Genomic DNA, 15,244 nt, shown 5'->3' with positions numbered 1-15,244 from the left:
TTAAATGTTAACAAATTCAGATAAATTGAAATCATGTAACTTTTCTCAGCATAATGCAATAAAAGTTTTTTTTAAAAAAAATTACTTTTCCTGCAGTAATACCTCTGTTTTTCTAGACTAGTGCTTCTCAATCTCCATAATGCTGTAGCCCTTTAACACAGTTCCTCATGTTGGAGTGACCCCTCCACCCATAAAATTGTTCCTGTTGCTACTTCATAACTATAATTTTGCTACTGTTATGAATTGTAAGGTAAATATCTGTGTTTTCAAATGGTCCTAGGTGACCGCTGTGAAAGTGTCTTTGACCACCAGGTTGAGAACTACTGGTCTAGACTTAAGTCAAATTGATTTATGAATAGAGAAGTACAGAGGTTGATTACAAAGTTACAATTAGATCAGAGCAACAAGTCCTGGTCTTCTGTTGCTTGCTAAACTAGCCCTTCACATTCCCAATCCAGGCATCTACTGCCACATTTCTCTCATGTTTCTCAGTATCTTTGAGGCATTTTCTCATGATCTTCTCAGATGGAATTATTCATTTACTATTCTCCATCTGTTTGCTTTTTATAATCATAAACTAAAAGCTTCTTGTAGTTTTATCTGTGTTGCTTTCAACATAATTACATATGAAAGAAGAGTGTAAACAAATATGGCTGAAAATTCACTCTTTCGAAAGTGAAATAACTTGCCTGAATACTCACACACTTTTGTAGCAACACTTGAATGTTAATATAAGTATATTTTTGGTCAGAGAGAAAAACATTTATGGATCAATGATAAACAAGGGTGGAAAGCTGAGGAAATTGGCATCCATTGTTCATATCTATCAGTTATCCAGATTAAAAACAAGAACTTGAAACTCTCCAAAACCTTCAGCAACAGAAGCTGACAAAAAGGATTGGGCAATTTATAGTTCCATAATGATCTGAGTTGTTTTGATTTTGGTTTTATGTCAGAAAAATGACTTCCCATTTGACAAATTATAGATGCATCAAAGACAAAAATTGTATTTTAAAAAATATTTTAACTATATATTTATTTATGTGTATGAATATTTTGCTTCCATGTGTGGCTGAGCACCACATGTATAGAGTAGCTGCAGAGGTCCAAAGAGGTTAGATCCCCTGGGACTGGACTTCAGTATGGTTGTAAGTTGACATGTGCATACTGGGAATTAAACCTGGGGCCTTTGCAACAGCACTCAGTGCTTTTTAACTGCTTAGGTATCTCTATCGTCCCAACAGCTAAGCTCTTAAGTGTTATAAAGTAGCCATACATAAACAAATTTCATTAACATTAACAGCTGGATAATATGTATTTTTTCCTCTGTGTCCCAAAGGCAATTTTTTCTTTTAATCCCATTATCTTTACATCTCAAAGAGACAGAAATAAGCAGGGATTCAGCATCTTCTTTTCAAAAAGTTCCTGTCAAAACTAACTTGACTTGAAACCAGGATATGGCAGTGTCAAGTTATCCCCAAACAAGATATCCCTACTTGTTAGACAGGTGCTGGAGATGTAGAGGCAGGTCTGGAATGAGCTGCCAGTATGCACATGTGTAGAGGCTGACACTAGGTCCAGAGATTACAGTAATGAGCAACAGGTGGCAAACCAGGGTAGCTGGTCACTTGAGAGGCTTTTGGTAAGAGGTAGTGTATCATAACAGACAGGTGAAGCAAGGCTAAAAAGAGTCAGAGAACTGGCACTATACTGATCCAAGTAAAGCCAGGGGCACAGAAGTGGGTCAGCAGGGAGCAGGACTCTTCCCACCAGCTGAACTTGGGGGTAGTTCTTTTCTCAGTATGCACAGAACAGAAGCCCAACAGAGTTCAACATCTGCTCACCTTCTGCATCCATATACATTTGCATATTTACACATAGATACATGTACATATCCTTCATAGTGACTGAGCATCAAATAAATAGGAAGGAATGAATGTATAAATAAGCTTAGAGAGAGATTTAGAGTACTCGAGGGATTTAGGTTTATGGCTAACCTAATCAATACAATAATAAACAGAAACAACAGTAGGCAAAATTTCCAGTAGTTACTATGAAAATATTACATACCTAGAAGAGAAAAATAGACTGTAAAACTGTGTAAATAGTTCAAATAGCAAAATAAATATATTCCAACCATGACTGGCCATCTAGCAGAAAGAGAAAAGTTAATTTACTGACAATACCCAACATATAAAACACAAGAAGTTAAATTTACTGATAATTTCTGAAGAAAATTGCAGATCATGGAAATTTGAAAAATACTTTAAGTCACTGAAACAACTCTTCCTTTATTATTTCATTGGGTAGGTATGCCCATTAAGATAGTTGTGAGTTGTTTTAGGTCTTAAGTTGTTTTAAGGTTTTAAGGATTTGGCTGTAAATCCAAGATTTTGTGAATAAGAATATTGAAGCCCACTAAGAGGTAAGGACAAAGGTTTCTCACATGTAGTTGTGTTCTTCCTCAGGAGCCAAAAGGGCCCAAAAGGTGAGAAGTTAGCAAAAGTTGACTTTTGGAGAGTGTTGTAGAGAGTGGATAAAGTAACATTGCATCTTGGATTCTGGGCTTACCAGGCAAAATAATGATATAGAGAGGAGGAGCATTAGTGATGACAAAAATTCAGGAGATGGATGACGGACTAGGGTTAAGAAACCTACCACTAGATAGATGGTGGAATACAGGAGGCAGAAGTAGGCGGATCTCTGTGAGATTGGGGCCAGCCTGGTCTACAGCGTGAATACCAGTCAAAGAAACCCTATTTCAAAAAACGAAACAAAACAAACAAAACAAAACCAAAGATAAAAAAAAAACAACCAAACAAACAAAAAACAATGAAAAGAGGGGGGAACAGGAAGGAGGAGGAGGAAGAGGAAGAGGAAGAGGAGAGAAAGAAAGAAAGAAAAAAACATTGTACTTTTAGAACAAGCAGTTGATAAACCTAATTAGTATTCTATAATTGAGCCTTAACAACCACACTTCTGTCAAAAGCTTTGTTTTTAACAACAAAAGAGAAGTCTTACTATAAAATATCTTTTCAGTAGGTAATTTACAAAGATTCCATAAAAATTCCAAGAAGTTATACTGAAAAAGACACTTTAGATTTTTTTCAAAGACAGTAAATAAGCATTATGTGTTTCACTGATTTATATGTGATTTTTAAAGACAATCTGCCAATACAATTGAAACAAATACAAAATAGAAATAACTATTTAATAAGTGATATTGATATTTCTCAGAGAAAAAATTTTGAGAAATTTGTGTAAATTTTAGATTGAATAGTCTTTGAATCATTCATAGAATGAATGATTCTATGCATCTTATCCTATATAGGTAATGTGAACAAATAAGCATTGAATGGTTATAGGTTAGTGGTAAAATATAAATATCCATAGAACCAGAAACCGCTACTGGTATGAACCCTGTGAGAAGACAGTTTAGACAACTGGTAAGCTGTGATAATCCACACCCCAGTAGTAGTTCCCTTGCGTTTCCTTACGTGTACTCTAGAGTGGGAACAAATAAGTATATTCCAGCTTTCTGAGATTCATTTTTTGACCAAATTTGGTTCAGGCAAGCCATCTAAAAGAACTTTCCTACTACCAATTTGTCTCAGTACTAGAGGCATTAGATTTAATCCTTATCACCATAGATCAAAGATAGGTAGGTAGACAGACAGATAAACATATGGACAGTCAGATAGACAGATGTGGATAGTAGATAGATAGTACACACACACAGACACATGTATATGTATATATATGTAGCTAGAGAGATAGGTAGATAGATAGATAGATACATAGATACATAGATACATAGATACATAGATACATAGATGAGTAGAGAGTTGGATCGTCAGATAAATAGATAGGTACTTTATCCTAAAGCAGTTTTCTGTTAAAGCAGATATAGTGAATAATCAAGGCAATCATGAATTATGTATAGATTTTTAAAGTCCTTCAGTTTTTTAAAGGGTTGATCTTGATAACAGCCCAACTGTCAATTTTGGACTTAAAAGGAGTTCACGGCTGCACTTTTCCCCTGATCGCCTCTCCTTTCTCTCCTCCTCTTCACTTTCTTCATTTCTGTCGGTATTATTGCTTTTACTCTAATACAAAACTGCTGAGTCTCAACACAGTCCTGCTGCCCACTACGGAAGCTAAATTTAAGTGTGTGCTTCCTCATGAAATGTCATACCAATCTTATGAATCTTCTACAAGCACACTCTACTATTCTTCAGGTTAATGTTTTACTGTGGAGACATACTTATAAACTTATATACTTATAATACTTTAGCTAACACAGCCTGCCAAATATAGCCTACTAGTAATAACATATACCCTCATGATGATTCTAATCATGACTTTTATCTTCAAAAGATACTTATTCTATTGAAAAAACCTGGGATTTTCTTTAGTTAAAGCAAAAACAAGCATTTTGGTGAATTTTGGTAAAAGTACAGTTTGGAAATGTGAGAGGTCTAGTTATTTTAGAATCATGTGTGTAAGATTAAACATGTAATATCTAGAAAGAATGGAGGTTTTTTTAAGACAGAATATTTTCTTGATGCTATTCTTTCATAGCTGATATTCTGAACAACTAAGCTACATTAATTGATCTGAACCAAATGGTAAAAAAATGTCAAAACAGCCATACATCACAATTGCGACCACTTTTTAGTACACCAACCATAAAATAATTGCTGCTTTTTGGCGTCGCTGAAACATAAACTTTTCCAGGAATAGCAGGACAAATTGATAGAGTGCAAAGCAACCCTTTATTCTTGCATTCCTTCTTTGTGAAGTAATGAGTCTCAGTAACTGAAAACAAAAACTGAGGAGACAAATGCTTGTTGTGTCATGGGAAAGGCCAGCTACTTAATGGTGCAACTTCATTTCATTTCCAAATACTGTACCCAACTGCAGCCATTATTAAATACTTATTATTCTTAAAAATGAAAGGATTTTCTGATTTCAAAAAACACCTAGTGACATTGGCTATCTTTTACAAGGAATGAGATCATTAGACTCCCGCCTGGGATCTGTTTGTGCTCCCAGTCATTGCTGTGAAAAGATCTCACTTGCACAGACTTGTGTTTCCAAACGAAGTCATTAAATCTAGGAACGAACTGTAATCAGAGATCTCTTAGACGCACTCTGGCCAGAAATGCAGATGGCAACAGGAAAATGAAGAAATGAACCTCTTGCAAGGATCTACTGTTCTCATAAGTGATGACTTCTCATCCAGAGAACTACCTGAGTTTACACTGTTCACCTTTTAAGAGATTAATCCAACTTTCCAATTAGTTGAGTATGGGATGGAACTAGAGGTAAACTTTACTAATGATTCTTTGTCATACTCTGTTCCACAGAGTCCCTGAAGGCAAAAAATCTTCAACAAAGAATCCTATCGATAATTTGTAAAACCTTAAATTGCCTCAACAGCTGAGAGAAGAGAATAATCTCATTGAAAGGAAATTTTTGATAAGTGTCAACGTGGAAACTTGGTGTCAATTTCAAGAAGATTTGAAAGGGAGAAGAGTTGAGGTAATCACATTGAGAGAATCCCCGATTATATGAAACACACCTTGCTTTACTGAATATCCATCATATCTAGAGATTCTTCTCCTCACAGTCTATGCTGATTTACATAGAAAAAAAAAGAGTTTGCTATAAGCACACCAATATTTTGGTTTGTTGTTGTTGTTGTTTTTCTGCCCTTAGGCTACATGGCTTTAAAGCAATACACCTACCTTATGTGAGAAAGATGTAAACCGTACTGTTTTTACATGACTTAGAAATAGTTAGGACTAGGGTGTTTTAGGTATTAGCCTCTTAAAAGTGTTATGTGTGGAATTAACTCTCTCCATTCTGTCAACTCCAGAAAAATAGTAATCAAAGTAAAAAATACAAACTTTTTTCTCTTTTTTTCCAGGTTATTAAATCTGATTAAAGAGTGACTAAGGCTAGATGAAATTTTGAAATACATTCCATATCATTTTTGAAAGATAATGTATGAAGTGGAAGATACTATATGAACAAAGAGAAGATATGAAAAAGGAACTTGTCAGTAAGGTTCTAATGATTGACTCACATGGTATGCTTTGTTTAACTCAGTGGAATCATGTTCATAAGCCAAATATGTGCGTGTGATCGGACTGCAGTTAAAGTTATGGGTACCTTTTAAAAGTTAAAGTTGCTCCTTGGCAAGATCCTAGCAGACCTTCTTGCAGAACCATGCAGACTGTGAGGAGCAGAATCTCTAGACATGAGGATATTTCATGGACTTGCTGTTTGGAGTTTTCCTCTATTTTCTACTTTTCTTTATAGCCATTGACCACATTTGAATTTTGACATCTCAACAATTGAAAAAGATCATGACATCCTGAGAGCATTCTATAATCAATTGAGAAAGATGTCCCTCTAGGTGGTCTGTAGCTTTTGGTCAGAAGTTCAGAACATCCTTGGATCTGGATCCATAAACTTCCTATCTATTAGGACCCACTACTCATCCACAGCCCGGTTCTTATGGTTTCTAGAAGTAGGCCTGAGTGCTGAGAAAGAGAACATAGGCACACGCCCTGTGACTCAGGACCTGAATTACACTGTCCCCTGATTTCACATTCCCCTCCATCTTCAATGTGCTGTACTTTCCCAGCTCTGTCCATTCTGATTGACACTGTTTTATAACATTGTATTTTGAGTAGACTTAGAAGTGATGAAATAAATGTGCTTCAAGACCATTGTTGAAAACATTTCAATACAAGTTCTGTGACTCATATTTCTTCAGAGTTAAATAATAGCTACTTTACAAGATATTAGTATGTCCATATATTTCTGCTTTTCATTATACTATCTTTAAAAGTAACAACTCTCAAACCTTGCCCTATTATCTAAGTTCTATAAGTCCAAAGATAGCTTATACTTAATTACAAGAAAATCAAAACATCAACGGAAGTGTTTCAGCAATGTAACAAAATATTATTCTTATATTGTGAGCTTATACAGCAAAACTTTTTTAACACCTAAATATCTAGCACTAATAATGAAATCAGAGATCTTGTCACTTTGTGATCAGTGTGATGTGCTGACTGTTTGATGTCTCCACAAATTGCCAGATTGTATGCAATTAAACTTTCTATATACTGTATATTTTTTAAATCATATACCTAAAAACTAATATATAGTGGTCATTCCCTAAAAGCTCTTGCTTTCTCAAAGCAATGGGAAATGCAAATATGAGTAAATGATTAAGCAACTATTTCTTGAAGTGGTAGCAAAGCTTTATGGAATAGTGTGTTTGTACAGTGGTGACTATTTGTCACAGTAGGCTCTGACACCGGCATTCAAGCATCAACCAAATTGGGCAATATGTCATAAGGAGCCAGTTGGGGGGCAGTAACAAAATCCTTGGATAACCATTCTATACCAGAGGCATCTGCTTATCTTAGCAAGACAGTAACTCCAGGCATCTCTGTAATCTGGGTATTGTAAATATCATAATTCATGTATTTAAAAGATGTAGGCAACCTAGAAACTATGCATTTACTCATTTTAATTCTTAACTGAAAGCAACCATGTGCAAAAGTATTTATGCAATACTTTAAGACAACAATATAGTTAAATAAAAATGATGTAGCATAAAAGTCGTACCTAAAAGTAAACAAAATTCTGTTCATAGGATTTATTTGGATGACAGATTTATTTTGTCCTTTCTAATTGGAGGCTACATAATGCAACACTAATTATAATGAACTTAATATGTGTTTGAGACTGTATAGTTGTTTTGATGAAATTCTTTTAATTTTTGAAACAACCTTATGTAAGATCTAGCTAATTGAAACTTTAGAGAAATTATTTTGCTTGTTCAAGGTCAAATAAAGGCCCTAAACCTTCCTCTTTAATACCAAAGCTCACATTTGCAATCCACAGTAATTCTTAATGAAAAAGATTTCTTTATGTATTGTGCACAGTATATGTTATTCTCCTAAATGAAGGGACACGTGGAAACATCTGTAGTGTTTTTGTTGACATACAACAAATTTCTTCTGATAGCTCCAAGACGGCCCCAGTTATAGAAGTTTCCATTCGAAATCCTAAGCACCTGCTTAGAGCTAAACAAACCTATGTTGATCTGTCACTCACACAAAAGGAAAGCTTAGTCTGAAAACACTCTGATGGTTCTCAGACTTTTTATCTTAAATTCAGAAATACAGATGCGGGGGAATGAGTGCTTCTCAAACAGGTCACTATCACCTTCGTGAAAACCAGGCCTCCAAAGGAAGACACAGGCAGCAGCGTGAGGGTCGGCGCGTAAACTGAACACTGGCTTGTGGGAGCCTGAGTTCCAGAAGGGTGATGAGGGCAAGGAGCGAAGAGTTTCATGAAAGATACAGAGAACAGCTTCCAGGGCCCCTTCCCTTGGGCTCCATGACTAAAGTGCCCCCTGTTTAGGTGTTACCCCATTTCTTTGCATAACTTTGGAAGCATAGAGCATTGGATTTTCATATCTTTCCTTTCCTCTGCTTGGTTGAGGCCCTTCCCCCATGTCCCCAGAAGTGACTCAAATGTTCTCTCAGCGTAAGTGCAACGCTATTTTTACCATCGTGTTTGGGAATCTCTGAGCACACATTGCTGGCAGCTTAAGTAAGCTCCGGGTGCCGAGGGTTCATGTTTCTCAGTGTCCACAAGTCTGAGGCAAGGCTGCTTTCTGAGGTTTGCCTTATACTTACAGGACCACTCCCTTCCCTTTCTTCACCAGGGCCACTCATCCAAGTATCTGTAGACTAGTCTTATATTCTGTCCACTTGTCTGTTCTCTTCAACCTAAGTTTCTTTTTGTTTCATTTCATCGCTAGCCCTGAGCTCTACTCTCTCAGCTAATAGTTTCTTTGGTTCCAGTTACATAATAATGTAGCTCCAGACGCAAGGGATCACCCACAGAAACTGCTTTAACAAACTTTTCATCCATTCTCTCTGGTAGTCTATTCTTTGAACTCCCTACATTCACTGCCATCCCAAAACATAGTTTTCCAACAACCTCAACTTCTCTTCCCCGAAATGTCAACTTAACATCTTCAAAACTCTGTCCCTAAATAATTCCTCCTCAGACTTCCTACTCTGAGACTGTACTGTCACATACCCTGAAAGGATTCTATTCCCCTTCAAAGTTCTCAGCTATTCACTTCTCTGTGTTTTGGCCACTGTCACTGTTCCCAGTACGTTGAAATTTGCTATTATAATACTTTCACTTTGATATCTTTAAAAAAAACCTCAAAATCTATCTAAAACATGTTCTATGCAAGGTTTTATTTTGGAATGGTGACCATGATTAGTTCGATTAAAGCTTCATAAAGTGGGACTAAAATTGTTAGTTCCTAAGTAAGCAGTATACATTACATATGCAGTGAGTATGATAATTAATCTCAAACACTAACACTAAACTTATGAGATATGTATCCAGTATATCATTAAGTCTCTTAAAGAAAAAAATCCAACAACAAGAAAAACTAAGGCTTGGAAGTCCTTAGAATGTCTTGCTTCAAAGATTCTGTTCCCTCTCACCATGATACTTGATTTTCTTAAAGGCACATAGTTAAAATCTGCTGCTTAACACATAATCCATAGACTCTTTCCTCCTCCTTCTTTTTGTAGACAATAATTAGACACATTCTAATGCATTTGAAAATAATCATGAATGACAAATCACAGGATAAACTATTGGAAAACATTCTACCATTTACCTAGTGTAAGATTTCATCATGAATGAACTCCGGTTTTTTGAGGTGGTTGTTAATAACAATAGAACTCTTATTACTATGTATGTGCTCCAATCTTTTGAAAGACATAGTTTAGCTATTTAAAACGGGTTAAGTTTGTTGTTTGGTCTTACAACAACCTACCTAACTAGTTGCTAACATCTGTATCTCCCTCTTGTTCTATGGAGACATAATATAATCGCAATTACAAGCCTCTCACATTTTGTAAACAATTTGAGTTCCAAACACTACTTACATGTTTGGAATCAGTGCATATTTTCCCACTAAGCTAATTGGAAAGGACAGTCATTGCTCATGCTAGGATTTTCTTATTCTTACGTCCTCTTTCCAGTCTACAACTTCTAAAACAACAAACAAACAAACAAGCAAACAAAAATAAGTGAATAAAGTAGGAAGTAAAAATAGAAACCTATTTATGTCCAGGAGAACACTAAGACTATTTTAATGTACTACAGAAGCTCTGCAGCAGGGTAGGAAACTGGTTTTACAATTTAACAGAGAATAATTCAGTAGGAAAAGGCTTAACTTGACCAGAAGAAAAGCCACCCTTTTACCAGCTTCCTGAATCTTTTCTATTTATAACTTAGAATCTTTTTTCCTATATTTATACTGACTGCAAAATACAAAGAATAAAGTGAGAGCTTTCACGCTCTTTAGCAGGTTTGTGATGTATAACATCCAGTTCATACATCTTAGAGTTAGCAGATTCTAGAAATGAATGCCTTTACCCGAGTGAGGCCTTCTGCAGACCAAGCTTTGAAGTTCTTTACTAGTGATCCTAGTTTTTGGCTTGTTTATCTAATCATTTCCAGTAATAAAAGTGCTTTATGTGCCATGCTACATCTTTATTTTGAGTGCAAATGTATGATGTAATGTGTTTTGGTATAAATCCATGTTCTATAACATCAAATAAAGTTTAACCTATCCTCTTAAACATCCATCATTTCTTCATGTTGAAAACTCTTCATGTCTTCTACTGTGTGTATTTGTGTGCATGTATACCTAGGCTAAAGCCAACTTCTGATACTTTATTTCTTCATTCCTCTCCTTTGTTTGTTTGTTCATTTGTTTTGTGAGACAAAGCCTCACTCTTTGATCCTAGAGACCACTGATCTCTTTTTTCTGCTCCCACTGGCAGGTCACCAATCCTCAAGAAACCTCTTGTCTCTACCTTCTCCAGTACTAGGTTTACTTATAAGAATTTACCACATTGCTCAGCATTTTACACAGAACTCAAGTCTTCATTTCACACAACAGGCAGTTTCCCCTCTGAGCTGTCTCCCTAGATCCTTCTAACTGTTGGACACACTCGGCTTATTGTTTTCTGTGGTCTCCAGTTCATGAATTTGCACACCAAGACTTCTTGTCCCTTTATCAAAGTAATTAATAATTCTTGATTTAAATTCCACAAGAAGAGATAAAATTATTAGAGTTCTGAGAAGAGGGATCAGGACAGTTTTAATTCAGTACCTACTGGTCAAGCTTGTTCCTTTCCCTACTCAAAGTTGTTGCACTTTAAAAGTGATTTCACAATTTTTAAAGTTCTGGTTTTTTATGACAAAACAAAAATACAGTCATTTTTTTTCTGCTCTTATACAAACCTAAGTACAAGCTATGAGAAATTGAGATGTTATGTATGGGCAAATGTCTTTTAGGTTACCCCCACTCCAATTCCAGGGCCATTGTTTTTGTCTTCTTTCTTCTGCTTCCATCCTTTTGTCAAAGTAATTAATTATTCTGGTTATAAATTCCATAAGAAGAGATAAAGTTATCAGAACTATGAGAAGAGGGAGCAGAAGATAATTTTCATTATTTGAGTAACAATGCTATATGATTCCCCTCTTCAAAGGTTGACTTTTCAAATTGTCTTTTACATATGAGACAGCATAACATGTTGCTAAAAACAAAAACTCATGCTCCATAAGAAAAGCTAGATTGGACTCTGAGTTGTAGAAGCATTCGGTCTACAGGCTTAATCTTGGTGACCAGGAAGCTAATGGAAATCACAGGAAATAACACAATAAGTATTACATTCTCCTTCTTCTTTCTAGTGCTTTCCACCCCAGAGTATACAATGATGATTCTCTGTCTTTTTTTTATCCACAGTAAAGCTTGGTTTTATTATTCAGTAAATACCAAAATATTAATTACACTAGGATACCTAATAATAATAATGAATTTCCAGTGTTTTTCTGTTTTTCTTTTTTTTCTTTTAATTTATTAATTACAAAAACAAAAAAACAACCCTGGTTCCTCCCTTCTCCCCCTCCTCACCAACCCACCCTCTCCCACTTCCTGGCCCTGGCATTCCCCTACACTGGGGCATAAACCTTCACAGGATCAAGGGCTTCTCCTCCCATTAATGACTGACTAGGTCATCCTCTGCTACATATGCAGCTGGAGCCATGAGTCTTACCATGTGTGCTCTTTGGTTGATGATTTAGTCCCTAGGAGCTCTGAGGGTACTAGTTAGTTCATATTGTTGTTTTTCCTAAGGGGCTGCAAACCCTTCAGCTCCTTGGGTCCTTTCTCTAGCTCCTTCATTGGGGACCTATACTCAGTCCAATGGATGGTTGTGAGTATCTACTTCTGTATTTGTCGGGCACTGTCAGAGCCTCTCAGGAGACAGTTATATCACAGCTATACAAAAACAAATACACAAAACTGGCCCAAATAGCTCAAAGTTTACACTCAAAGTTCAGCTCTCAATGGAGGTTGAGAAGGACTAAATAAAGCATTTTGGGTTAAAATTTTAACTTATTCCTAAATGATATGAAGGTGATTTTTGCACAGCTTTTACTGTTTTATGAATTTAGTTAAGTTTTTTTTTTTTTGAGGAAGCCATAGGGGACATAACCCAACCAAAGCTTGAGGTAGAATAAGTTCTTAAACTTTCCATTCATGTTTTTGGGTATCTACTATAAAGTGTGACTTTTATATCCAAAGCTACTTACTGGTAGTGGAAGCACTCCCCCAAGAATGCTCAAGAAGGATTGAAATTCCAAGAAAGACGAACAAACATTTAGGGGAGAAGAGAATAGACAAACAGAGAGAGGGAGGAAATACCAGTTGTAGTTTATTCGCCTTGAAAAGCTTAGTCCCAACACCATTTTATGTTATACTCTATGACTAATGTTCACTGCACAGCTACATGCTTATATAAGTCATGTGTGGTAATATTTTATTGATCCTTTACCCAAAATGGATAAAACAACCATCATCTTGGAGTCTTTTAAATAGTACTTAGCCATAGACACAGAAATAGAACTCAACCCAGCTAGAACTGAAAGAGAGGTCTTTGAAATCTGGGAGCCCTCTATACTTCATTTTTGCATTAGGAACAACATGTATATGTATTGGACCACAGACACCATACAATAAAGAACATTTGTTTCATTACATGTGCCTTGTCTTCTTACTTTCTCCTCTGCTTCCTAAGCAATCATCTTTGGTGGAGTCAATGGATAGCGAGAATGTGAATAAAAAATGGTGCTAAACCTTTTGTCATTTCAAGATACCTTTGAACTATCAAGCAACTGTCATGTGTCTTGTTTTTTAACCACAACTATTCTGGGGGTTACTCCATGTTTATTTTCCTTCTTGTATCTCAGTCCTAACTTTATATGCTATTGCTCCAACTGAAAAAGGAAGCAGAATTCATATTTTAATTGTACTATCTAAAATAACAGGTAGCCTGTTATCCTATGAAATCCTATGAAAGAATCCTGAGTCACTTCATACAATATCATGGGATGTGAGCACCCTTCACCCACTCCCCAACTCCCACCTCAACTTACAGATGTAGTAAAAGAGAGGAAAGAGATTATTTACCTGCTTCTATTGAGGCTGAGGCCTGAAAGTCATATGTAACCTTTGAAGGACTGGCAATGGTTTTAATCACAGGGATAGCATCTTTTTGACAGGCAGAACAGAGCAAAGAGCCGAACCACACTGGAAATATTAATGAGGCTATTTTGGAGCAATGGCTATTGCCTATGAAATCTCTCATCATGAGTCTATACTTAGAATTCAGTTGAACTCTGGAGGGAGGGGAGCAGGGCAGTGTTAATCCCCAGTTGTTTTTGAAGTTGCCTGGTTAGCAGGTTAGTGTCTGAACTGTCCAAAATGGAAGCACTGAATGCTTTTGGTGCTGTGACTCTCTGTGTGCATTTTTGTTTTAACCTGTTTGTCTTATGGATGGTCACATTCGCTCTGAGAGGTGACACGTCTCTGTTTTCTTTCAAACTAGATGTTCTAGGGATCGCTAGCTGTAATCACTTTGGGAGACTGATGCTCCGTGACAGCTAGAAGTTGGATTGAGTTTCAGTAGCTACTATATATAAAGCTGGGTCGACTTATGTCACCGCACTAATTAAATGCCATCTGGGTGGCTCCTCTGGGTTTTTGAGTCCATCACCCAGTTCAGATCAGTCAGAGGCCAAGGAGGAGAACATGATGATGGACCTTTTTGAAACTGGCTCCTATTTCTTCTACTTAGATGGAGAAAATGTGACTCTTCAGCCATTAGAAGTGGCAGAGGGCTCTCCTTTGTATCCAGGGAGTGATGGTACCCTATCCCCTTGCCAGGACCAAATGCCGCAGGAAGCGGGGAGTGACAGCAGTGGAGAGGAACACGTTCTGGCTCCCCCAGGCCTGCAGCCTCCCCACTGCCCAGGCCAGTGTCTGATCTGGGCTTGTAAGACTTGCAAGAGAAAATCTGCCCCCACAGATCGTAGAAAAGCAGCTACCCTGCGCGAAAGGAGGAGGCTAAAGAAAATCAACGAAGCCTTTGAGGCACTGAAACGTCGGACTGTGGCCAACCCCAACCAGAGGCTGCCCAAGGTGGAGATTCTGCGGAGTGCCATCAGCTACATTGAGCGGCTGCAGGACCTGCTGCACAGGCTGGATCAGCAAGAGAAGATGCAGGAGCTGGGCGTGGACCCCTACAGCTATAAACCCAAGCAAGAAATTGTAAGCCCAGATGCTACCAGCGCAGGGAAATGTAAAAGGCCTATTAAAAGTCTTCCTGAGGGCATAACCTTCACCTGCTTGGTGCCTACCCCCTTTCTCGCTCGGTCCTCGCCTTCTCTAATGAACCTCCAGTGACCCTAGAAGATAAGAGCCCCTGCCTTAAGCAGGAAATGCGGTCTGGCCCAAGGAAGCGGGGGAGACACCCCCAAGCCTCCCCCTCCAAGCCTCCCCTTCCTACTCCTCTTCCCCCTCCTCCCCCACACCCACCCTGTGTATTTGTTTCTTTCCTAATCTGTTGCTTTGGTTTTCCTTTCAGCTTGAGGGTGCGGATTTCCTGCGCACCTGCAGCCCCCAGTGGTCAAGTGTTTCTGATCATTCCAGGGGCCTCGTGATAACTGCTAAGGAAGGTAATGTAAAAGAAAAGGCGCTGGGCTGTACTGGAAGCATCAAGGCTAACTAAGCACCTCATTGGGATGCTCCGGCTGAGCACAGAGAGCT

At 37.5% G+C, this 15,244-nt stretch overlaps 1 protein-coding gene and 1 long non-coding RNA gene across 2 annotated transcripts in view; one reads left to right on the top strand and one right to left on the bottom strand.

The window, feature by feature from the left end:
* The window catches only part of LOC116076056, a 22,641-nt gene extending 8,920 nt beyond the window's left edge, over positions 1 to 13,721 (bottom strand). The window contains exon 1 of the long non-coding RNA XR_004112793.1: positions 13,607 to 13,721. This is a non-coding gene — a long non-coding RNA (uncharacterized LOC116076056). The remainder of the gene's footprint in view (positions 1 to 13,606) is intronic.
* A 427-nt stretch (positions 13,722 to 14,148) lies between these two features.
* Myf6 (myogenic factor 6) overlaps positions 14,149 to 15,244 on the top strand; it is a 4,460-nt gene continuing 3,364 nt past the window's right edge. The window contains exons 1-2 of the mRNA XM_031349322.1: positions 14,149 to 14,746; positions 15,063 to 15,153. Of these exons, the coding sequence (XP_031205182.1) occupies positions 14,228 to 14,746; positions 15,063 to 15,153 (610 nt within the window). The 5' untranslated portion in view covers positions 14,149 to 14,227. The remainder of the gene's footprint in view (positions 14,747 to 15,062; positions 15,154 to 15,244) is intronic.

Source organism: Mastomys coucha, unplaced genomic scaffold (genome assembly GCF_008632895.1).
Source record: "Mastomys coucha isolate ucsf_1 unplaced genomic scaffold, UCSF_Mcou_1 pScaffold4, whole genome shotgun sequence".
NCBI lineage: Eukaryota > Metazoa > Chordata > Mammalia > Rodentia > Muridae > Mastomys > Mastomys coucha.
The sequence above is the reverse complement of the archived record's forward strand: the minus strand, read 5'-3'. Positions and strand labels throughout refer to the sequence as shown.